Source organism: Planococcus citri, chromosome 3, assembly GCF_950023065.1.
Source record: "Planococcus citri chromosome 3, ihPlaCitr1.1, whole genome shotgun sequence".
Classification (NCBI taxonomy): domain Eukaryota; kingdom Metazoa; phylum Arthropoda; class Insecta; order Hemiptera; family Pseudococcidae; genus Planococcus; species Planococcus citri.
The window spans coordinates 6,606,059-6,632,151 of NC_088679.1; the positions used below are offsets into that span (position 1 = coordinate 6,606,059).

The window sequence follows — 26,093 nt, forward strand, 5'->3', positions numbered from 1 at the left end:
GTGATTCGTGTGTTCGATTTCATTTCATGCAACTCCTGATGTAGGTAGGTAGGGAGGACAGGGAGGTATTTTGATTTTCCAACTCTTCATCGAAATCATTTTTAGAAAATTTATGATTTTTTATATCCTGATTCCTGAAACTTGAAAGATGTATTCAAAAGGAGCCTGAAAGTCCTTGATGCAGGGCAGGGTCTGTGAACGCGAGTTCAGATCTGTCACAGGGGGAAAAGTGGATTCCACCTACCCGAGTTTTTCTGACGTCAGTGCTAAAAAAAACATGCTTTTACCAAAAGAGCCCCAGAAGAACCTGTATTTTTGAATTATCTAACTACGTTTAGAAAAATCTTGTTCCTACTTTCAACTGTGGAAAACTTTACTTCTTGTAAAAAAAATAATTATAAGTATTTACTTTTAGAATTATAAATTTTCGAAAAGTTGTTTCCTCATCGCTTTGCTCGTCAGGCCTCTTTTGTCTTTCTTTTTCCAAAGTAGGCTTTCTAAAAATCTATTATTCAATTTTTTAAATTGCAAGCTTTTGCTCAGTGATGGAAAACTGAAACTGAAATGGAGAAAATGAAACTAAAACTAAAACTGAGACATTAATAAAAGACTAAAAGTGAAACTAAAATCTGAAAACCTCAGAAACTGAAAAAGCAAAACTGAAACCAAAATAGGTATATATTTTTTAAATTCCCACTCCCACTCAAAATATTACAAATGAAAAAATAACTGCAGTTTTGCCCTCGTTTGGCTCGAGTCTGTTTGCTTCTCTTTTTCAAGATTGAAATTTCAAAAAAGTTGTCATTTAAATTCTGAAATTCAAGTAAGTACCAAAATAAACCTAATGTACTGTCCTAATTTCGGACACTATTTTGATGTTATTTAAGAATTTATTCAAAGTAAGCAATTCAGTGGCATGTTTGTCATTATGATTGTGTTTTCATAGAATAAGGTATCATCAAGAGAATCGTTTTTGAGTATGTACCTATCAAGTTATAAATTTTGAGAGATTTTGTTCATTTAACTATAATAAACACTTTCCAGCAGATCGAAGCTTCAGTAAAAATGTTTAAAACGAGAAAAAAAAGAATTTTTAATTTAATGAAAGTGTCCAAATTAGTTACTTAATTAGGTCTTTCAGTACTTACTTTCTTATAAAATAATATTAATGTTGGTGATATTGAATTATTTCTTGCCAATCATGAAACGTACATATTTTAAATATCAAATTACTTATGGTTTAAAATGTTTCATTATTTTGGTCTAAATATTAGCAATTTTAATTATTTATTTATTAGCAAACTGGAAGTCCAAAATAAGAACGGAAATCTCGATTTTTATGGTTTTTCGAATTTTTTCTAGCGAAATTGAATAGTAAAATCAATGAATGGAATATTTTTTTCTTTCATCGAGTCTTACTTTATTATGATCATTTAGGACCATTTTTTATTCTATTTTATCGAAATATGTGTGTAGCATTTTTTATGGTCAAAGGAATGGCATAAGATGAAAACTTGTTGCATCAGGAAGACAGCCCATGATCCAAGCAATCAGAATCAGAATCAGAAAGTGTGTTTGCTTTTACTTTCATGTATTATTTTCTATCAGAAAAATTGAACAAGCTGTTGGAGTACGAAATTAGGGCAGTTGACTGTACGTCTCACAATTTGAGTTTGGGAACTTAGAACCTGACTTGAGTATTGATATTGAAAGTTTGGAAAAGCTGAAGCTGAACTGCGCTTGTCCAACGAAAGCTCTCCAAGCACCTCACCATGAAACAACCCACCACCAACTAAGCAATCTAGCATGTAATCACTACTCGTTTTAAATTACGATTACGTCAAAAATAAATTGCGATTGAGCGTTGTGTTGTGTTTATTGTACTGAAAAAATTTTCAATTACTCGAAAACACATGCTGGTTGCCATTGGACTTTTGTCATAGTGAAGTGGTTCGTATCTATCTATCGTACATTATAAAATCATCGAGATTTATTTTAATACGAATGTCTGATTACAGACTCGAGTGTTTTTCTACAGTTGTTATCGGTTATCAGTTAAAATGAGTTTGTTGGCGCGGTTGTCGAATCCAACTCCGTAGTTCAAAATTTAACAATTTATCGTCGTGAAGATTACTGTGCATTGTAAGAAGCATTCATAGTAATCTTTCCATAAAAATATTTCTCTCAATTCGCGTGTATAATTATCATGTCAATAAGTGAAGAATTACTCTACGTATATAACGAAACAACAGCTAATAACAACGTCGATATGAATACTTATTTTTGGCACTCGTACGATAAATTATGGGATTCGTACGCACCTCTACCTATTTCATCGGCTGTTTTGGTCGACTATCAGCCGTGGATTATGTCCCTTCTTGGATCCGTTTTGGTCGGATTGAGTGGAATATTACCTCTACTAGTCATACCTCTGGAGGATACAGCTACATTAAAAACTGGAAGTACGTATGATTTTGAAAATTGAAAAATTCGCTTTTATCTGCGCGAAAAACCGATATATCGATGCTGTGTTTGCTAATCGGTATTCGGTGTTTTATCAGCTAGTGTATAATTTATCGATAACGTTAATCGTTGACGTAATTTGGGGATTATTTTACTGTTTCAGCCGGAGCTAAAACGTTAAGAGTATTATTGAGCTTCGCCGTCGGTGGATTATTGGGCGATGTATTTCTGCATTTATTACCCGAAGCTTGGGGCAATCAGTATTCGCCTAGTTCGAGTGAGTATAGTAGCACAGTACTCAGTACGTGCATCGTAAATTATTTTATCGGCGAATCGAACGAACAAATCGCTTTGTTTGAATTGAACTGATAAGAGAAGCTCGGCTTCGGCGGCGGTAGCGACAGCGATGTGTGTATTATCCGTGTAAAGTACGTTGATAAAACAATCGAGAATAATGGTCTGGTCGCAGAGATATGGCTCGTAATTAGCGCATATAACGCGTGAACATTATTCTTGTGAGGAAAATGCGACTCGATGATAAGTGTTATTAATCCGATCAACTTGTTTTAACGGTAGTGCTTCTTCGAAGCCTGCTGTGCCTTCTTCTTCTTTCAGTATACGAACGAAGATTTTTTACCGTATCGAGCAAGACTAGTTTACCGAATACAGAATTGTTCTGTATGCACAAAATGACGAGTATAGAGAATCTGATGTTATCGTCGTCGCGTAATTAGTCATTCAAGGTTATCGAAAGCCCAAAAAAACAAATCGTCGGTCGAGGAAACTTCGCAATTCGCTGTACACACTCATTTCCTTTTGATTATTATTATCGATAAAGGAAAACGAATCGAACTAGATCAACGTGTAGTCTTGAAACAAAGAAAATCCATAGAGAAAGGTGGCACGAGAGAAGATTTACGAATAATAAGTCATCGTGTAAGCGACCATTTGACATGTACGTTGAAGTTATAAGATCGCCGAAGCCGAACACGTTTTTCCCCCGTAGATTAAATATTAATTGCTTCGTATAGCTATATGACGTAGCGTAATATTAAATCTTTTATAATGAACTAGTTTCGTGTACATAACGATTGAGAAGAAATCTCTTTTACTCGGTGTTGTGTGCGTGTTTGTATGCATAGAAAATATACATACATAACGTCCTCGCATCGTTAATATAGTATCTCGTACGACTTACGACGAGCTGCATTACGAGAGTATTTAAGTCGGTATTTATATATGTACAAATACGCCTATTTTTATTCGGACAACGTTCGTGCCAACGCTCCCAACAAAGAAAATGATAAACTTTACATATAAGACGACGACTGCGTAAATAAATAGTGATTGGAAATGGGTTTACCACAACATATTGATAATCAGCTTCCATTTATAAATAAGAGATAAGAGTAATATATGTGCTAATGACTACGCTGCTATTTTCGAAATTAATTAATAATTATTGGTGTATCTTCGGAAGCAATGATGCATGAGCTAGGGAGAAATATGAAAATATGTTTCTCGATGTTATTCATTTTTTCCTGAACGTCGCGTGTAGAGAAAAGAGAAATTCTGCTGCATAAGTGGGTGACGAGAAAAGATAAGGGGAAAGGTTTTTCTCGATGATGAATCATTCGACGAATAATTCTTCTCGTTATATTGTTGCAATCTTTGTGCAATAATGACGACTCTGTTTTGAAAATTCGTAGAAGAACGATGATGTTTTGAAAACTTTGAAAGGGAAAAAAATACTAGTATGTGAAAACATTATTTCGATAACGGAATGAGCTAGTTGAAAATGTTAGGTGAATAATGCGCATTAAGTAGGTACGTGAAAATTATCTCAATTGACGGTGCCATAATTTTATTCGTGAACATTCTTTGAAAAAAATAAAAACCACTTACCTAACGATTAGTTTACTATACGTTTGCCTTTCGATTGTTGATACGTAGAATTCGATGGTGTTAAGATAGATTTTTGAATCAGTTTTGGGAATTACCCGTTTTAAGTACCTAACTATTGAAAAAAAAAGTTGTAAATGAGAAAGCTTAGAATACTTTTATGAAATTAACTTGTGGGAAAGCTGTTATCTGCACAGCTAGACAATTTAGCATAGTCGGGTCATTCCACATCAATTCGACCAAGAAGTGGTAGGGGGGTTCGGCGATTTTTTTGAAATTTTTCCTGTGGAAAGACCTTCCGAAGGGATGACCTCTGGCGCAAATCGCAGCCCTATATCTCATTTTTAAAGGCAGCCAGGAGGGTGTCAAAGTTTTCAGTGAACCTAAAATATCATCCATTTCAGTAGTGGATTACTCGATAACCGCGATACCTACCAAAATGGAGCTTTTTCCCATAGTTAGGAGTTTTGAAAGACTTTTTGGTGATATCATAAAAATCAGTGTTGCCACTTTTTTTCGTACAAAAAATTAGCTCAAAAAGTTTCGAAACGTAGTGTTCATATCGTTCCGACTCTCAAAAATTCTGATAAAAATATAATATGGACAACTTTTTACGCTGAACAACATATCAAAAAATTGGGATGGCACCATGTCGCAAAGTCGATTTAAAAAAATTGAAAATTTGCGAAAAAATGCGATTTTTTGATTTAAAACATGTAAAAAAGTTTTGATAGGTGAAGTTGACCCATTTGACCCCTATTTTTACGTATCTGTTGAAAAAGTTGAAAAACCCCCTTTCACTCGATGAAATGAACTCCTCTCAAAAAAATCAAAATTCGAAAAAATTCAATTTTCAATTTCAACATTAAAAAAAGTTTGAAATTATTCAGTTGTCTTATTTTGACCTCTATCTGACGTATTTAATGAAAAAGTTGATGAAAATTACACTCACAACAAAAAAATAAAAATTTGTTTATTTTTTGAATCTTTTCGAATTTTAATTTTTTTGTGATGAGTTCATTTCATCGAGTGAAAGGGGTTCTTGGTCGAATTGACGTGGAATGATCCAGTCTGAAACCTCCATAAACGAGATTTCAGCTGCCTCAAATTGATTGTTTGATTTTTGGTAAATTTTTGAAAATTCAGAATTGCTCACATTTTCTTCGATTCGTGATTTTTCAATGTGTTTAACTGCTTGTTTTTTTTTTTTTGCCAAAAATAATGAAAATTAGTACTAGAAATGATATCGACTCTCTCGAACCGAATTTCACCATTTCCGATCGTTCTGAAACCTCCTGCAGAATTTGTGATCTCTCCAAAATTTTAGAAAATTTAGTTTGGGTACCTGAAAATCGAGTTGAAGCGTATTCTCGACCTGTTTGAATCGCTTTTCCTCATTTGAGACGATTCCCTGTTTTAATATTAATTTGAAAAAAAACTCACTTGAAGTGTCCGTTTGGAAATTGGGATAAATGTAAATAAACTCGTTGTATGGATCTGGAATGAGCCACTACTCAATTTTCAGTTTTTCAGTTGCCCAAATTGATTTCCAAGCCATCTGGAGAAATCAAAAATCACACTGGAGGCTTCAGAATGATTCGAAATAGTGAAATTCGGGTTTAAGGGTTGATTTTGAGCAAGACTGCGCCATTCGTGCAAATTTCAAAAATTTCCCTTCCAAGGGAAAATTGTTGATATTTTTAATGGTCAAAAAACGTATCTACTTGAGATGTCCGCCTGGAAATCAGTTTGATTGTATAGATAAACTGGTTTGATCAGGTTGAGAATAAGGCTCGACTAAATTTTAAACTGCTCAAATTAATTTCCACCCTTTTGGAGAAATTTTTAAAATTCTGAGGAAACTGGAAATCGCGCTGGAGGCTCTAAAATGACTCGAAATCGTGAAGTTTGGATTTGGAGGGTTGTTTTTAGACGAGACTAAACTACTCGTACAAATTTCAAAAAATTCCCCTTCGAACAGAAAATTTTTAATTTCTTTAATTTCTTTCTTAATGGTCAAAAAAAACACACTTGAGGTGTCAGCCTAGAAAGGTCAAATGTAGTTCTGCTCGTTAAATAGATCGAGAATTAGCCACAACTTAATTTTGAGTAGCTCAAATTAATTTATACGTCATATTGTGGAAAAATATAAAATTCTGCAGAAATCGAAAATCGCACCGGAGACTCTAGAGTGACTCAATTTGATCAAATTCTTATGGGGGGGGGGATTTCAGACAAAACAAAGTCATTCGTGCAAATTTCGAAAATTTTGTTATGAACAGAAAATTGTTGAATTTTTTCTTTGTAAAGTATTCTAGTCAAAAAAACACTTGAGATGTTCGTCTGGAAATCAAATCAAAATGTAGATGAACTAGTTTAATAGGTCGAGAATAAGCCACAACTCAAATTTGAGTTTCCCAAATTAATTTTTACACCGTTTTGAGAAATGTTTAAACTTCTGGAGAATTCGAAAATCTCGCTGGAAGTTCAAGAATAATCTTGAATTGGTAAATTCCCTAAGCAGGTGGGGGGGGGGGGGTGGGTGATTTCAGACGAAACAAAACCATTCGTGCTAATTTCAAAAATGTCTTCATGAACAGAAAATTTTGAATTTTTTCATTATAAAATATTCTGGCCAAGAAAAAGAACACTTGAAGTGTTAGTTTGAAGGAGTTGCAATATTAGTTTCTGAACTTCCTGTGATTTTTACTGAATAAATATGAATGAAAAAAATGCTTAAAAATAGTCAATTTTGAATTTTCAAAAATTGGTCAAAAATCTAAAAATTATTTTGGACAGCTGAAAATGTTTTCAAATATCCTCGAAAGGCATATCTGGAGCAGCCTTTAGCTGTGCATTCCACATTTCAACCTCCTAGATCAATTTGGAAAGGTTCCAGCGATGACACAAAATCAATAATCATTTAAAAAAGGGGGCAAAAAAAAACCACTTTTTGTAGCTGAAAAGAGGTTAAGTTGGGTTAAGAAGTGTGAATCCTCTAAATATGCACTTCTAGAGTGCTTTTCGGGTGCACTTTGGCAAATTTCAACTTCGTATAGGTCAATTTACTTGGTTTTATTTTTTTCGAATTGCTCTTGGAGACTGATTTTTGGATACGTTTTGGAACTTTTAATTTCCCATCGATGATCGATTGTTTACTGTTTTCACCTTTTTCGTCCCTCCAACTCCTCCTAAAAATTTGGACATTCGCGAATTTCAATTCATGGTCATTCGTACTCAAACTCCATCAACCTAATGCAAATTTTGTTCAATTTACAGAATTTCCAAATGATTCGTTGAGGTTACCCCCCCCCTCCTCATATTTCCCGTACTGCATCTGCGTTTTTTCTCTTATAAAATTTTCTTTCAAAAAACACTGTAAATTTACTTACGAATTTCGACGTCGATAATTTCGATTTTGTAGACATATTTCTCGTTTTTTTTTTTACGAATTCTGCTCGATCCTAATTTATATAAATTTTCCTTCTCGAGGATAATTCGCTCCAGTGGCACGAAAAATAGAACAATTCTCCAGAAAGTCAGACCCAGAACCAGTAAGCGTGGCTCCATTTCTACGTAGGTTATAGGTACATAATTTCAACATAAATGGTATCTTTTTGCGCAGTTGAGCCGACTACTTGTTTCATTTATCAATTTTTTGCTCTCATCTTTGTATAGTTTCTTTCAAATGAAAATAAATCGAGTTATGATAAACACGAATCGCGAAGTTTTTTCCCCCCTTTAACTACCAAATGCGATAAATTTATGCATCGGGTGACCTTGAAAAGTCGAATTACACGCGAGAAAGAAGAGGAATGACGTTTTATTTCTTCAAGCAGTCGTGTATGAGTGTTTTTAGCTTACTACGCGATGCTATAGATACTACGTAGACGTACATACCTACATACTACGATGCTACTATGACAGTCGATAAATTACAAAAATGTCTAGAGTTTTAATTACCTGCTTGGCTTCATGGATTGGAAAATTTTCTCCATTTCCATATTGACTAATACCCATTCGTATATTAGGTAAATTAAAAGATTAAATTCATATTTTGTAATTTTAGAAATACCTGTCTGATTTTTTCAGCACCTCCTCAATTTAGATAGGTAGCCTCTTGGGTGATATTAGCGGATCTATTTTTCACCAAAATTGCACCATATTTCGTGAAGGTCGATGAACATTATTCGCTGGGTAGGATTAATTCCTTTGGGAATTCGTTTCGTGGCTGTTCAAAGATTACTGGGAGAATATTATTTGTCGATGATAAGAAAACCAGAGCAGCAGAAAAATGGCCGGTACAATGCGACGACCACGTGATTAAATTTCCGTGTTAAAAATACTATTGTTTTTTTCGATTCGAGTTCGCAATTAACTGAATCGATTCCCTTTGACCCATCGTTATGTAAAGGTTAAATAAGCATGTTTGAACTACGATGGCTGTGCACAGACAAACAAATCGAGTTTGGTTAATATTTCAGACTTCAGAGTACTGTTTTGAATCGCGAACTCGACTGTGGTACTGTTGATACACCACACGAACTAAATTTAATTCTGTAATCGTACGTAATTTTTTCAAATGATGTGTGAAGAAATTCAGAAAAATTGCTTATTGATAATGTAAATAGAAATATACTTCTTTACCTCTTTGATACATACTCGTAAATAAACACACAGGTATAGTGATAGGTCATTGATATGTAGTATGTTCCATACATGTGCATGGTCCATGCAATGTACGAGACTACTGGTTCCGTCTTCGTTGGATGACTATACTTCCGTGTAGAAGTTTTAGGTTTCCGCTAGTGCCTCGTGGGGAGTGTTAGAAGGCCACGTGCGTTTATGATGGTATATTTTGCATGGATTTTATATTGCCTGAGGACTTTTGATCGACGTTTGAGATTTTAATTTTAGCTGAGAATTGTAGAATTAGGTTCACGTTGGGTATGTTGAAAGAAAAGAAGCCACAAAGGTATTCTAATTAATACAAGAGGTATCAATTAGTATATAGTTTATGAAGATGAATATTTAAGCAAACTTGTATTTTTTCGAAATATAGGTTAAATTCAAGAGTGGTTTGCGGATTTGAAAGCTTTTTTAGAACAGTGTGTTTGAAAAAGAAATATACATCGTGGAAACGAGTCATTTTATTTGACATCTTAGTCGAAGAAATTGTATAAAAGTTGTCGAAGATACTTATAAAAAATTTATTTTGGTTTTTTGTGAAATAATTGAAAGAATAGATTTTTTTTAATATTGAAAAAAAACCTTCTAAAAATCCAAAAATTGACTCAAGGACCTGAAATTTTGGTTACAGGAATTTTAGAACGTGCTCTTTCAATCTAGCTCGATTTCGTTCAAATTTGAGAGTTGCAAGTTCGAATCGTTCCCTTGTACAAGGAAAAACTAATTTTTTTGCTTTTTTGAACACCCAGTAAGGCTACTGAAGGCGGAAAATTTTAGTCTAGATGTATCCTATCTCATTATCTCCGTCAAATCGAAGGTTATTGGCATCAGTCTAGACTCTAAAGATACCTGCAGTGCAATATTAGATTAGCACACACAAAGTATACTTTCTTTAATTCATCTCTAACCTCGTGAATCTTACCAATGAGTAAATATGTATTTATTCGACTCGAACCTTTCTTCGCCCTGTGTGTGTCCCTTCACACTATTGTATAACACATTGAAACATCTGCTCGGAAAGTATTTGTAGAATAGATAGACTACAGATTGTTATCGTTCGTAGACTTTGTACGTACTCGTATTTTTAACGATCTTTCTCTCTGGATTCTGTTGCAGCCACATCAAAAACCAATCAACCCTCTTTAACTTGCGGCCTATGGGTATTAGCCGGGTTACTGGCGTTCATCATCATTGAAAAAATGTTCTCGTTTGAAAAAGACAACGAAGAAGAAGAAGGTGAAACACTAGAAGCGGATTGCGACTTTGAGAACGAGAAAAACGCTGTCAAAAAATCGCTCTCTATTAGACGTAAAAAAAGTAGCTTCATTTTGAACGATTTAACGGCTGAAATAATCAAACCTTTGATAAATGGCACCATCGCAAACAACAACAATAATAATAATAACAATAATGATAATTTGGAAAAAAGTCGACCTTTGGAGAAGAAGCCATCCAATATACATGTGAGTGAAAACTTCTCATTTCTGTATAGCTTATAAGTAGCTTTTTCTCTGCCAAAGAAAAAGGAAAAGGTTTATTGTGAGATATTCTTACATTACTGTCATCGTGAGAATTGAGTGTTGGTAAATAATTATGATCGATATCTTACGAGAGAAGAGCAGTATGAAATATGAATGTACAACTTAACAGGAAAATGTACATATGTACTAGATATTGATACGTATTGGTAATGGTTTTGTAAACGATGAGGGAATTTATTATATTGAATAGGTACGAGAAGTACGTAAAATACGAATAACAGCTTGTGCTGAACGAATTATTGTGGAATAATAAGGAAGTGGCGGATTCGATAATATACGTTGTGAACAAAATATGGCTCTTCGTATCGCGTCTGTAGTAATTAAGGTCATCGCATAGAGTCAAGGTGATTAGTTCGCGTGGTTATCCAATTGAAAGAAATTCTCTGCATCAACGCCTTCTAGAGATAGTTTTGCACTTGGAGTGATGATCGAGGAATTCCTTCTCGTCAGGATGTTTAGTCTCTGGATTCTTTTGTGATTTCAGCAAATTCTGTTATTTGTTGAGCGAAAATTTGCTCTTGTCAGTGAAAAAAGAAAATTTTTGTACTCATTTTTGGTTTTACTCATTTTGTCATGCTATCCTGCTTTTTTACCAAATTAAGAATTCTTTTTTTTTTTTGCCAAAATTGCAAAAGAATCTCGCTTTTTCCAACTTTTTTAAAGAATACCGCTTTGCAAAAAATTTTTGTTTTTTTTTCAAAGCCGAAAAAAATTATCCTATTTTTACTATTTGTTTTCAATCAGACTATCATATCAAACTTCCTATTGATTTTCTGTTTCTTTCAGAATTTTAAATTCTTTTATTTTTTCCAACATCTTCACCTTGACCAATGGTTCCTCCCTTCTCATCCCCTCATCGCTGAATTGAAACATTTTCAAAAATTACTTTTAAAAGCCATTGCCAAAAATAAATTATTATTTTGTCAACTTTTTCAAAATAAAGAATCTCCACTTTTTGCCAAAGTTGCAAGGAAAAACATGGTTTTTTGCCAACTATTCAAAAAATTCAAAAAATACTACTTTTTCAAATACAAAAAAGTTCTACCAACGTTTGCCAACATTTTTTTTCTATAAACTTTTAAATTTTCCATTCATTTTCTTTTCTTTTCAGTATTTTGAATTTTTGAATTTTTTTCCAAAATCTTCGACTTTGCCAATGATTCCTCCCTCTCTTCTCCTTCTCCTCCTCCTCCTCCTCCTCCTCCTCCTCCTCCTCCTCCTCCTCCTCCTCCCCCTCCTCCTCCTCCTCACTAAATTGAAGCATTTTTAAAAACTAGTTTGAAAAAGTAATGATTTCTTGCTCAAGTTGACCAAAAAAGTCCTGTTTTTTTTGTCAATTGTCTCCAAATTTGCAAAATAAAGGGTTATTTTTTACCCAAAGTTGTAAAAAATCCTGTTTCTTTTTTCATTTTCTCAATTTAAGTTGGAAATTCTATCTTCTTTCAGAATTTTTCATTTTTTCTAATTCGCTGTTTAAAAAATAAAAATTTTCAACTCGACTTATGACCCTCTATTTTCTTTCTCCCATTCCATTCAAATTGAAACTTTTTCATCCGTTCCTTTCAAGAATCCTGTTTTTTTACTGTCAATTTTTTCGAAATTTTTCAAAAAAGATTATTTTTGACTGAAATTGCTTTAAAAAATTGTCTTTTTCATTTCTGTTAAATTTTCATCTTCTTTCGGAATTTTGAATTCTTACATTTTTTTTTCTAGTTCTGTTTGGAAAAGAAGACATTTTCGACTTAACTACAGACTCTCCTGTATCCCCTCCCTCCTTCTCAAACAAATTAGAACATTTTCAGACACCTTTTCTAGAAGGTCTGCTTCTGTGCAAATTGGAATTTTTGCTCAAAATTGCAAAACAAAATAATTATTTTTCATTTTTTGATCAAAATTTAAATTTTCATGTTTCAGAATCTGTTTTCAATTTTTTTGTATCTGTTTGATTTTTTTTTTGAAAATGAAAAAAATGTTTGGCTTGAGTTTTCTTGTCCCTTCTCCTCCCTTCCCTCCTTCCCTTCCCTTCCGCCAAATTGAAAATTTTTCAAAAATTTCTTCTAGCAGTTCTGCTTTTTGCCAAAATTTTTAAGGAAGTGGTATGTATACACTTTTTGGCCGAAATTGCAGAAAAAATTGTTTTTTCCATTTTCATTCAATCAAAAATAATAAATATATTATTACCTATTTTATTTTAATTTTTAAATTTAGAATTTTTAAAACTTTTTCTGATTTCTGTTTGAAAATTAGAAAGTTTTCGATCGAGTAAAACTCCTTCTTTTCTTCTCCCCATCGTCCTTTCCACTAAATTTGAAAATTTTCAGAGATTCTCAAGTTGATTTTTTCCCAAAATTGCCAAAAAAAGTCATATTTTTTTTTTCATCAAACTTTGATGTTTTCCATTGACTTTCTTCTTTCATAATTTTTAATCATTTCAGTTTGTAAATTGGAAAAATTCTAACTGAAGTACTGACGGCTCCCTCCTCTTCCTTCTCCGAATTAAACATTTTCAAAATTTACAAAAAACTCTTCTTTTTGCCAAAACAAAAAAAAGTAGTCGTTTTGTCATTTGCAAAAAATCCTTTTCCTGATCAAAATTTCTGAAAAGTGCACTTTTTTGAGTCAAACTTTTAAAATTGCTGTTTATTCTCATCTCTTTTGTCAGAATATTGCATTTTTTCATCGTTTTTCTAGTCTTTTTTTGAAAATAAGGTTTGTCTCATATAATTGTTGAGAAAGTTTTAAGATGCTCTAAAACTTTTTCGATATTTTTAGGGTGCGGAATGGTCCCTTCAAAGGAATAAAATTATGCCAAGTTGACTTCTCGTTCTCAACATAATTATCCCTTAGCCTTAAAATTCTCAGTACCTAATGAATAGTTTGACTAATTGAGAATAAAATAAACCAGTTACCAGCGCCATTTTGTAAAACATTGATAACCAGCGCCATTTATCATTTCGAATAAAACACCTACACATAATGGATTTGCGAACGCAAATAAAATAACGAGAGTTGGCTGTTTGACTCTCTGGACCCATATAAAACGATATAAGTATGCTGTACACTTTTACGATAGCTATAGCTCTGACCATAAGTATCACGCTACCATAGTCGAGTTAATTGACGGTTGATAAAACTGCTTATCTCTATTGTTTGTATTGCGCGTTTTATCGACCAAAACCAGTAGAGTAGTTCGTTTAATTGAAATTTTTTCCTCTGGGTAGTGTTTTATTCGTTTAAAAAATTATCGTCTCGTGATCAGGGACCGTAGAATGTAAAGTGCTCGCTGCTCCGGTGCTTAGGTACCTACCTATAAATGAACGTGCCAACCACTTTGGATATGTCCATCAAACAAAAGTGTATTTAGTGGGAATTTCAAAAGAGCTGTTGAATAATTTTTTGTTATTAAGAACTATGAATAATGATGGAATTTTACTATAGGTACGATGAACAGACTAAAAATGAAAATACTCGTAGTTAATTATATTGTGAGCAAATGTTGGCAAATTGTTGAATTTTTGTTGAAGAAAAATAATTTTCTAGTTAATGTTCTAGGATTTTTGTGGTTAATTGTGTCAGAATTCTTAATGAATCATACCCGGAAACAGTATAATAGTTGATAACAGACAACAGCTAAAATTCGATTACAGAAAGCTGTTTGTCTAAATTTGTGACTGGGTATTTCGTCAAACATGACATTATCTGGTTCAAATTATGTACGTAATATTCGCCACCATGGTTACCAACAAAAATTCATCGTTTGTGTTCAAAGTTTAAATTTTACCATCGTTGAAAAAAAAAATTGCTGAAAAAAAACACAAACGTGTGCAAATATATTTTTTGTTATAGTTTTAGGTACAATGTGCAATCGTTTAATACAAATAACTTTTCGTGTTCTAGTTTAGAAAAAAAAAAAAAAAAAAAAATGATTCGGACTGCTTTTGTTGTCAGGAAATTTCATGTTTCTATATATCCCTCCCAATTCCCATGTTTTTTCATTCGTTTATATTAATTTACCATTTACTGCACAGTGTATACATGTAGTTGAAGCCTGAGGGTATCGGCGATATGATCTACCTGTTTACGTCACGTGTTTTTTCAAATTTTTCCTCTATAAATCGTCGTCGTAATAGATGAAAAGTGTTTATACAGCCGATGGGTGTAGCAATTTGCAGTTTCATGTCGATAACAGCAGGATGGTCGTTCGTGTATTGGAATCGTCATATCTGAGGGAGGAAAAAACACGCGAATTATTATTTATTTTGGTAGACCTTGCTATGATACATATTTTCTATGCTCTTGAAACCAAGTTTAGGCTCTCGACTGTTCATTTTGAGGTTTAGGGAGAGGGTGGTAGTTGGACTAGCAGGTCTTTCTTTTTTTCTATTCGTTTATTTCAATTATTTGTGGCGAAGAATTACGTTTTTTGCCATATTTGATTTTCAATTGCCAATAATATGGATAGGGAGGGATACTTATTGAATTTTTTGAATACTTCGTAGTCTTTCAGGATAAGATGGTGGAATCTTCATTACTCCAATTTTGACGAAACTCACCCAAAATGTTAGTTTTATTGTAAAACCATCACAAAAAAATTTGAGTTGATGAGGATGTGGGGGGGAGGTTGAAAATTTCAGAAATTCGTTTTAAAAAAACAAGGAGGGGTCTCACTGCGAAATTTTTTCAGAAATTTAGTTACACCCTAAGGTAAAAAATGTTTTTAGTGGAGCTCAAAAATTGATGCAACATGCCTCAATAATCGTTCAGAATTTTGAAATTTTGAAATTTTTCTATTTCTGTTTTAAAATGAAAAAAGTTTTGACTTGACCTCCCTCTCCTGACGCCCCCAAATTGAAAAATTTACAATAATTCCTTCTAGAAAAAGTTCTGCTTTTTGTCATAATTGTAGGGAAAAAATTCGCCATTTTTATCAAAAATAGACCAAAAATCCTTATTTTGCCAATTTTTCCAAATTTTCAAGAAAGTGGTACTTTTAGCCCAAAATCGCAGAAAACCTGTATTTTCTATTTTCATCCAGTCAAAAATTTGTAAATTTTTATTTTCTTTTTGAATTTAGAATTTTTTTATTTTTTCTGATTTCTCTTTGAAAATGAAAAATTTTTCCATCGAATGTAATATTCTGGCTAGATTTCAGTATTTCAACTTCTGTAATTCATTCGTTAATTTTTTATCATGTCACTGCTCGGTTCAACTCAAATTCATCCCCTAACTCAATTAAAACTCTAAATCAAAATACTCACGCTTTCAAAATTCATTAAGCGTTGTAAATTTAAAATCAAACACTTACCCACTGTTTTCGAGTCAATTAATAAACAGTAAAATTTTATAGCTGTGGGCTCTTCGATTCCCACAGTCACCCCCGATTCACACGATAATTTGATTCTCATAAATGTCAAATTTTGAAACTTTTATGGCTCTGGTCTCATGTAAAAGCCCTCACGCTCGCGATCATTTTCAATATGATAAAACCAAAATTTTGAATACCTTAATATTTTCTCATACATATACCAAAAAGTTGACACTTGTAACAATTTGTATAAGAGCTAATGAGCTCTAAGTATACTTTTTAAACCCCTTTAAAATTAACCACAAGTACATTCAAAACATTGATATGACATTTACGACTTTTTTATCACTTACTAATTATTCAGAATTGTAACCCTTTTTCATTTGTCCCACGCACACACCCTCCAAATTGCAATTTTACGATGTCATAAATGTCACCCGCATTTCGAAATTGCGCATCCTTTTGATCCTTTCCAAAAATAAATTTAAATCAAACTGTCTTACCAATTTGCCCAATTCGAAGCCCTCCCTCTCAAAACAAACCAAATTTTATTATAAATAGAATTAGGGTGACTTTATAGACTCTCAGTTGTTTTGAGTTCTGTTTAACAATTCGTTTCTCGACTACTTTGCATTTTTGAAAGTTTGTTACAGAATTTTGTCTGTGTGGAGTTCATGGTTTTATTTCGATACTGTAATACACAGACGTGCTTTGAAATTTTACAGGACAGCTATTGCTTTACTCCTGTATTAATGGTGAAACAGAACAGACTTTTACTTGGTAATGATAACAGTATTGGACAAAGCACTTTTTTGCAGGTTGTAGTGCTTTTGATAACAAATCCAACGATATCAAAAACTCGTTTTTCATAAAACGTGAACATAGCACATCTGTGTATTACAGTATCAATTTATTCTGTTCACTAATTTTCAAGTATTGTTTTTTTTTTTTTTTTTTGAGATTTATTGAATCTATTCGCGAATTAATTTATTGGTCAATTATTTTTACTCTCGAGTCAACAAACTTTTTTTATCACACATTTTATAATTTTTCACGAGATCATTCGAGAATTTCAATTTTTGATTTGCAAACCCATTTACGGCACTTGAGATTTATTTAGTTAAATTTTAGTTATATTTTTTTCTTACTTCGCGTAAACTCAATTTCAAATTTTTGTATTTGTGTGAATAATAATTTAAAAATTTTTCCAAATTCAACCGTAAATTTAGATTTTTACTATTTTTAATCCAAAATTTTGTAAATTTCTATGTTGAATTTATCAAATTGAATTCTGAAAACTTGAATTTTCGAATCTTATTTAACTAAAACTTGAGGAATATAACACGAATGATGACCTTTTTTTTCTTTTCCCCATCTCTCCTTGCACCAAATTTGATATTTTTCAAAAATTCTTTCAAAAGTTGTTTTTTAAATTGCCAGAAAAAGTCGTATTTTTTAATTTTTGGACTTTCAAGGTCAAAATGTTTGAAAAAAAATGAAATTTCAAGAAAAGTGCCTAGCTACCTACCTACCTAAAGAGACACGAAAATGGCAATTTTCTTTTCTGGGGCCTCAAACATGAGTAGGTAAAAACAAAATAGTCCAGTGGCAAACAGCAACATTTCTCGTGTTAGGATGGGGGGAGGGGGGTCAAATAAAAAAAAATTAGATATGTAGTTTTACATCAAAACTAACATTCTGGGTGAATTTCTTCAAAATTGGAGAAAGTGCGGATTTCATCATCTTATCCTGAATTAATGCTCTTCGTGAAGAGATGAAGTTTCAATTTAAAGAGACACAAAAATGGCAATTTTCTATTCTGGGGCCTCAAACATGAGTAGGTAAAAACAAAATAGTCCAGTGGCAAACAGCAACATTTCTCGAGTTAGGATGGGGGGAGGGGGGGTCAAATAATAAAAAATTAGATAGTTTTACATCAAAACTAACATTCTGGGTGAATTTTTTCAAAATTGGACAAAGTGCGGATTTCATCATCTTATCCTGAATTCCTGAAATGTTCTATGTGAAGAGATGAAGTTTCAATTTAAATTTAAAATGAAACATTCGAAACGGAATAAAATTTGAAAGTAAAAAATTGATAAAACATGTTCGACGAAGGAACCAACACCAACTCCATAATAATATCGTATTACGTGTCAATATATACTCACCGAGGAATCGCCATAAGCATTCATCACAGCCATTGTAAGGAAAGACACCGCGTAAGCGACGAATAAAAATAAAATCAAGAACAGGAAATTCATGATGATCTTTTGATTTTTGGCTTTATCTGTATTGAAATCACCGAGCAATTATTTGGCTCGCAGAAATAACGAATTTAGTAGGTATTTTAAATCCACGTAGAAGTTTTTGAAGTATCGAAGCTCTGCTCGTATATGCGTATTGGACATTGAAGAAGAAATATGTATGACCGAAGTGTGTTTTTTTATCGTCGTTTTTCTTTATCACATTTTCAATGTTTTCAGTCTTGATACGGTTGTATTGTTTGCAAAAGTTTGAAACAGCAGTTCCTCGATGTGAGCTGTGAGTTTTCAAATAGGTATTTATGGTAAATACGTAGTACTAAATTGATAAACGAAAGACACCCTAGAGTGATATTTCGACTATTTCCATGGAAATTGTGTCAAGCGTACGTTTCAATTGGTTAGAATAAGAGCTAGTTTTTAAAAACTGATTCAGAAACATGTGTGAAATTTTTGAAAAGCAATTTGGCTCGATTGTTGAAAACAAAAATCAGAGGTGTTTGATCTTCCCAAGAAAGAAAAAAAAAGTCATATCCTAATGAGAAGATTATTGTCATGAATGGTTGTACTCGTAATACTTGCTAGCAAAATGGCCACAATACTGAGATTTGGCCAACAAAGAGATCTCATTAAAAAAGAATAATGCTCGATGTACGGTATTGGTGTCGTATTAGTTACTGCTTATGAGAAGAGAACAATATCTGCAGCGTGTGTGCATGTTTAGAGGACGAAATAACGATGACCGTCGTGTAGCTACTATTAATAGATCTCGCATTAATTGTATTCGTCGAATAGGTAGAACTAGAAACCATTTGCAAATTAAGCTTAAAGATTTTTTTTCTCTCTCGTGTTTTACAGGTTAGCGGATATTTGAATTTAATGGCAAATTCCATCGATAATTTTACCCACGGATTAGCGGTCGGTGGAAGTTTCTTGTTGTCGACCAGAGTCGGTGTTTTTACCACTTTCGCTATACTAGGTGAGTTGAATTTGGAACTGGATGAAAATCGTCATCATTATTGAATTTTGATGTACTCGTACTTGAATATTGTGCGAAAAAATGGCCATAAAAATAAATCAAACTTGGTTTGTTTTGTTGAAAATTTTATTTAAAACTATTGATATCGCGATTTTTTTCAAAATCGTGGTATCTTTGTACTTGAAAATTTTTCAGTTTTTTTTTTACCCAAAATTCATTAAATAATTTAGCTATTAGAGGTGATGAAATTTAAACATTCAAAAAATATAAAAGCTTTCCTGACATCTTTCATCAATTCTTGTTCCATGAAGTTTAATTTGGCTTGAAATTTTGTGGCACCACAAATTGAGTTGGATTTTCTTAGCTATGAGTCTAAAAAATCATAAAAAGCGTCAAGTATTTTGGATTTTTGCAGTTCCACGAGGAGAGGGGGGTGGGGTCCAAAAAAACTCAATTTTGAAAATATTGATTTTTTACAGATTAATATTTGTCACTCCCCTCACTTCGAATATATGTTTACTTCAGCTATCCATTTGCATAATGGGACGTTAGTGCCCATCAAGTGTGATTTTTTGCCAACCCCCCTTCCCTTCTCATCAGTTTTGAGTGAAAATAAACTGTCGTAGAATTATTCAAAAGTGACATTGCGACTTGTCAAAATGAGATAAGAGATGAGATAACATTTTGCAACAAAGTCAAATATTTAAACGAAAATGTAATTTGAGAATTTTTGTAAAATTTTGAACATAAAATTTCGTCATAATTTTCGATATTTTTAAAAAAAATATTCGAGTTGAAATTTTCCGAAATGTTCAAATATTCTGACAAAAATATTCTTCGAGATTACTGAAGAATTTTGGGCTTGAAACTGAGTCATGATTTGTGAAAGTTCTGACGAAAATGTTTTGAAAGCAATTTTGTTGAAGGGTTTTTAGCACAAATTCAGGTCATGGTTTTCGGGATTTTTCAAAAAGGTGTCATGTGACTTGTCAAAATGAGTTGAAATGTTCTGAGGGACTCAAATATTTCGACGAAAATTGTTTTCAGCAATGTTGAATGATCATAAATTTTGAGATTTTTGATGAAATGTTATGCGACTTATCAAAACATTTTGAAATTTTGAGTCAAATTCGAATATTTCGAAAAAATGTTTTCTACACTATTTTAAATAATTCTAAACCCCAAAATGGGATCATGATTTTTAGAATTTTTGAAATTACATGCAGATCTTCTAAATTTATAGAAACTTCTGTTAGAAAATGAAAACTTTTTTCTAACATTTTTTAAAAATTTTCAGCTTAAAATTTTGTTGATTTTTTTGAAAATTGAAGGGTTCCTTTCCAAGTCGGCCTAAGTCCATTTTTATCATTTTTGAGTTAGCAGCGCCATCTGCTGGTACAGGTCGGTTAACACCTTTATCACCTTGTCCCAACACCTGGCGTTACTTTTTTCGCTCAGGAGCGCTGTTTTGCCGGCTCGAAAAAACAGCTGATTATTCCAAAGTGGCCTAAATCCATTTTTTACGAGTATTTGTATACAAGTGCGGTTGTGCCGGTTTTTTTTTCAAGTTTTTCAACGATTTTCGAGAGACGAAATTTGAAGGTGCTTCGAATGAAATTGTTTCAGAAATGTATTAAATTAATGATTCGTGAATTTTTTTTTGAAAAAACGAGTTTTTCAGCTCTTTTTCGAAATTTTTAACATCAGATAATTCCAAATGGGCCTAAGTCCACTTTTTCTGACTGTTTGACGCGCTCTGGAGCTGAAAATACGCAAAATTAAAAAAATACGAATACGGTACTTTAAAGCAGAAAGATCAAGCTTCACAACCATATAATCACATCATTTATTATTGAAGCGGAAGGGCGAGAAAAACACTTATTTGTGTTTTTCTCGAAACGAAAAAAATGGACTTAGGCCGACTTGGAAAGGAACCCTTCAATTATTATAATTTGGAAAATTGACTGAATTTTGGGCTCAGAATTCTTGTGTCGTGGAATAAGGTCGAAGAGCATAGTGACCAAAATCAGTTTTCTAAAAAAAATGCGTTTAAAGTTTTGGTGTTGATTTTTTTCAACAATTGAATTTTTTGTCTTCGACATTTTTCGATTTCAGAGTGGGCGTTTGGGGGGGGGGGGTTATGATGCAAGTGGAAAGCTGAAGATTGAAATGGATCAGAAATCGCGATCTTGCCCTCTCCACATTACTCCGAAATTGTTTGGGCCTGTTCAAGTTGATAACTGAAATTTAAAATGATGGCAATTTTTTGTTTAAAATGTAAACGGCTCCTTTATTGGATCAAGATGAAAAAATAGAGGGAGGGGGTGTGTCGCGATTCCTGAACTTTTGAGACGGACTTTTTTGCATATAAATCGTCAAAAAGTCAGGAATTTTTTTTTTTGGTCACTAACCCTCAAATCTTATTTTACGACATAGTTGTAAATTTTGGATTTTCTGCTGAAATGTCAAATCATTTTGGGCTCAAAATTCACCTAAAATGCCAAAAAAAAACTGTTGTCGAAGTCTTTGAATTTTTTGCGAAATTTCAATCTATTTTTATTGATTGGGTGGCATTTTTTCAAAATTCAAATCATACTCAAAATTTTTCAAAAAAGCTCAAAATTTTTCAAAAACGCTCAAAAACATTTTTTTTGAAATAAAAGTTGATTTAGAAAACAGGAAAAGTCGATGGATCTTGAAAATAATGTCTCCAAGTTCCTAAAATTGCAAAAAAAAATCACTTTTTCGGCTAAAGTTACCAAAAAGCCTCTTTTTTGACAAAAAATTACTTTAAAAAAACTCTATTTTGCCAAAAAATTTAATTTACTGCTAAAAAGCTCTGACTTCGGCTGAAATAATTAGTATCTGTTGAAAATAGGTAATGAAAAGTCTCGTTTTTTATTAAAATTGCATGAAATTCGTTTCTCGCCAAAAATTTCTAATCTCTCATTTTTTTTGGAAATTGTTCAAAAATCTCGCTTTTTCTTCCAAAAATTGCCAAAAAGTCTCTCGTTTATACCGAAAATTGTCGAAAAGCCGCACAATTCTTTCTAAAAATTACTAATAACGAGAAAATTTTTTTCGTCAAAAATTCCTAAAAAGCTCTGTCCTTTTCTAAAATTGTCAAAGTTGCTCAAAATTGTCATTTTTTGTTGAAAATTGTCAAAAAGTAGGTACCTACTATTTTTTGGTAAAGTTGTGAAAATCTCAATCGAATTTTATTTGTAGATTCTAATTTCTAATTGGAATCTTCTGATTTTTTTTTACTATTTTTATCTACTTTTAAATATGTGTAGCTCACGTTTTGTTACATTTTTGATCACTGTTTTATTTACTTTTTTAAACTTTTTTGGTTCAACTTTTTTTTTTTTTTTTTTGAAAAAATGAAGTAAGAGCTCTGCTTTGAAGGGCTGAACATGTTGATTGATCTTAAAAATATGATTTTATGATTTTTGACCCTTCTTGAAAAAACTTATAAGATGACTTCTAATTTTGTTGTAAAATTTTTAAAAATTCAGAACCGAAGTAGAGTGTTTATTGGTAACAATTTGAAAGAACTAACGTTTGGATTTCAATTTATTTTTTCGATCTGACTACTCTGAATCTCCTTTCGGTGGCCTCGAATATGGTCAAGTCCTAGGCCGAAAAAACCTCTTTGTGACAAATGTTTCTCGTTTGTGAAGTTTTCGAAAATCTCCTGGCTCAATGAGTAAAAATCTTCGGAGTTGTTCCAGCCGCCACCCGCCCACCCACAAAAATTAAAAAGTTTGAAATATTGTAAAAATTGGGTCTTTTTTTCGAATAGACCTCTCAGTTTCTATGTTTTATTTTACATTAAAATATACAGTATTTTATCTGCATGTTCTAATTTGATTTTATTCACTTCTTTTACAGTTCACGAAATACCTCACGAAGTCGGAGATTTCGCCATCCTACTCAGAGCCGGATTTTCTCGCTGGGATGCAGCTTGTGCTCAAATCTACACCGCATCCGCCGGTATTCTCGGAGCTGTTACAGCTTTAGCATTTAGTGCCAGTGCCTCAGCTGTTGGTGAGTATCAAGCAGACGATTGAAAAAAAAATTCCTCGTGTCCTTGAATTTTGGTCATATGTAGTTTATAAATATATAAGGCAGGATTACGATATACTCTGGTAAAGTAGAGTTCAATGATCGTGAAAAAATGAAACAATTTTTCGACGAATTGCGTAACAGACGATTCTCAAAGGGAAGGTAATTTACGTACGTATACGAAATGACAGACACAGACACAGACAGGCAGATAGCGAAGCTATTTTTCATTCGTGTTACCAAATTTATCGCTTTATATAGTTCTGTTCATTACACATTTTGTTACTTTTATAAAAGGACATAAGCGTGTATAATTATAAGCAATGTCATTTGGTCGAATTTCGTCATGAATGAAGTTGGTATACTAAATCGAGCTATTGTTCGGCTCTCTATGGCTTGCCACGTTCAACGGAAACGACGTCTTGAGGTCTTGAGAGTAGCGTTGAATTATTATTTTCTCGTTTGTGGCACTTTTAATCACCTTGTGGGATTCGTTTTCAAACACAAGTGTGCAAAAATCTTAAAATCGATGTTTTAAACGATTTTCCTTTTTTTTTTTTTTTTTTTTTTTTTTGGAAATCCCTTCCTTTTATTTTTTTAAATTAAAAAATGGAATTTAAACTAATTAATTTTTAAATTTTATTTTTATTTTTACAGAAGCGCGTACTTCATGGATTCTACCATTCACAGCCGGAGGTTTCTTGCATATAGCGTTGGTTACCGTGTTACCAGAACTGTTGGACGAGAAGAACCCTAAAGAATCGTTGAAACAGATGTGTTCATTGGCTAGTGGCATAACTGTTATGGCATTGCTGACGACTCTAATCGAAGGCTGAATCTTGTTTTTCTTTTGAGAAAAGAAATCGGGAGTCTTAAATTATACACCATCGTAAACCGTATACTTACTTACATGTACATTAATAGTATAAACAAGATTTAAGCCATTTTGTAATAACCAAAGGAGCGACACATCGTGTTAAAATTGTTTTATTTTACTTACAAGTACTATACGTTAAAAAAAAAAATACTTAATTTACCCCGTATGAATATTGATTGCGTACCATTGAGATCTTCCTTCTTCCTACTGTAAAATTTGACTCTGAATCTTATAAGATTCTTTCAAAATTATTTACACGATTGTTCTTGTTGTGATAGCGACGATGGTTAAAAATACACCTACCGTTGATATTTTTTACCTACTTAGAGAAACAGGATGAAAGTGCCATGGAGGCGTTTAGAAAGGCGTGTTACCTATTATTTTTTTTTTCTAATTTATCGCGAATCATTACGAATACCGCTTTTGTTTTGTTTTTCGTATATTTTTGTGTACAAATTTACTTAACGTCTTCTGCTCTGTTAACTAGTCTTTATTGTATATTTCTATATATGTTTCGGAATGGGCGAACTTTAACGCTGGAATGCGGCTAAAAGATGTATTTTTCTATGTTCAACAGTATTTTCGCGTGGAGAAAATTTTCATTTTACATTTTGCTGATGCTCGAAAAGTGCTGTGATGATGGCCGATGAAGAGAAGATTGGGTGAGAGAATGAGACGTGAATTAAAAAAAAGGTTGAGCAAATTTTATTATGTCTAGAAGCGAGTCAATTTACCGTTATTTTAATGGTGCCATTTAATTATTAGGTATTTTTTTCGTTTTTTTAAAAGTATTTTATATGATATTCGAGAAGGAATAAAAAATAATGTTTTTTTATCGTAAAGTATGTTTTAATTCGTTGAATATTTTTTTCCCCTCGTGTATAAAGAAAGAGGGAAAACATCGAAACGCGTATCGATGTTTGTATAATTTCTCTTTCAAATGTATGTAAATTCGAGTACATTTTATTCCTATTTTAAAGAATGTTGTTTTAGCAGTGAGTTTTGTATGTGATTTTTTTTCTTTTATTTTCTTCTTTTAAAAAAAAATTGTATTTTGATTAAAGGCTAATTGAAATTTTCAAATGTTATGTGATATGTACCACTTTTTTGTTTATGTCATGTATTTCTATCATGTTATGGTAATATTTTAAAATATATGTAATTATTTTTATTTGCTCGTGGGTGTTTTTTTGTATGTCATTTGTGCAAAGGTGTAGGTCAATGGAGTATAGTAGGTACCTTTTTCAACAAGGTACTGGATCGAGAATTTGAGTACATGAATTATTAGCGGAATATAAAACGTGCGATTGAACGGAAAATTACTGTAGTAAAATCGATATTTTATGGTATGCAGTCTGTGGGTGTAATTTGAAAATTTTATGGTGCGGAAAATGAGAAAAAAATGACGTTTAATGGTATTTACTGCAATTGTTTTATTGATGAAGTGTGTTAACAGATTGTACGAGAGGGTTTCGTCCATGGTTTTGGGTCGGATAATGTCACAAGTGTATTCATGTTACAGCAACCGTCAGATTTTGGACAAATCATTCTGGCTTCAGTTCTAAAAGTGCCACAGGTGGGGTTAATCGTTACAGCAACGGCTGATTTTTGTCTTTATTTAAATGCCCTCGTTTTAGTTCTGAAATTATCGAATAAGTGGTCATGTTACAGCAACCTCTAATTATTTTCAAACTAGTCTCATCTAATCTTTAATCAGGGTACAGCAACTGGTGGTCACTGCTTCTGTGACAAATTGCGTCTACCTCAAAAACTACAAGTCGAAATGCTCAGCATCCTCAAATTAGTCAGAAAGCGTCATTAAAAATGCAAAATTTGAACACATTCCTCTAGCTCAGGCTCAAAAATGACCTACCTACTTCAAATAAGAGGAGGCTGTCTGGCCTCAGAAGGTCATTGACCTGTCTATCTGTCTTTTGAAGACCGTCTGGCGTTCTGTCTAGCCTCTTAAAGTCATTGACCTGGTTGTCTGAAGTCATGTCTGGCC

The 26,093-nt window shown here is 32.7% G+C and overlaps 1 protein-coding gene and 1 long non-coding RNA gene across 2 annotated transcripts; one reads left to right on the forward strand and one right to left on the reverse strand.

The window, feature by feature from the left end:
- The first annotated feature begins 1,846 nt into the window (after positions 1-1,846).
- On the forward strand, positions 1,847-25,265 carry Zip99C (Zinc transporter Zip99C). The gene is made up of 7 exons (XM_065358162.1): positions 1,847-1,950; positions 2,019-2,462; positions 2,627-2,740; positions 10,171-10,517; positions 19,023-19,143; positions 23,038-23,193; positions 23,869-25,265. The coding sequence occupies exons 2-7, from the start codon at positions 2,207-2,209 to the stop codon at positions 24,045-24,047; spliced, it is 1,173 nt and encodes a 390-aa protein (XP_065214234.1). The 5' UTR covers positions 1,847-1,950; positions 2,019-2,206; the 3' UTR covers positions 24,048-25,265.
- LOC135841277 (uncharacterized) lies at positions 14,399-18,548 on the reverse strand. Its single transcript, XR_010557872.1, has 2 exons — positions 18,072-18,548; positions 14,399-14,818 (listed from the first exon to the last, which is right to left on the reverse strand). It is a non-coding gene; the product is annotated as an uncharacterized LOC135841277 (long non-coding RNA).
- Positions 25,266-26,093: the final 828 nt, after the last annotated feature.

Coding starts and splice junctions, on each gene's coding strand:
- Zip99C (XM_065358162.1), top strand. CDS start 2,207: ATGTCAATAAGTGAAGAATTACTCTACGTATATAACGAAACAACAGCT. Junction 19,144..23,037: donor TACCACTTTCGCTATACTAG/GTGAGTTGAATT, acceptor CTTCTTTTACAG/TTCACGAAATACCTCACGAA. Junction 23,194..23,868: donor TGCCAGTGCCTCAGCTGTTG/GTGAGTATCAAG, acceptor TTATTTTTACAG/AAGCGCGTACTTCATGGATT.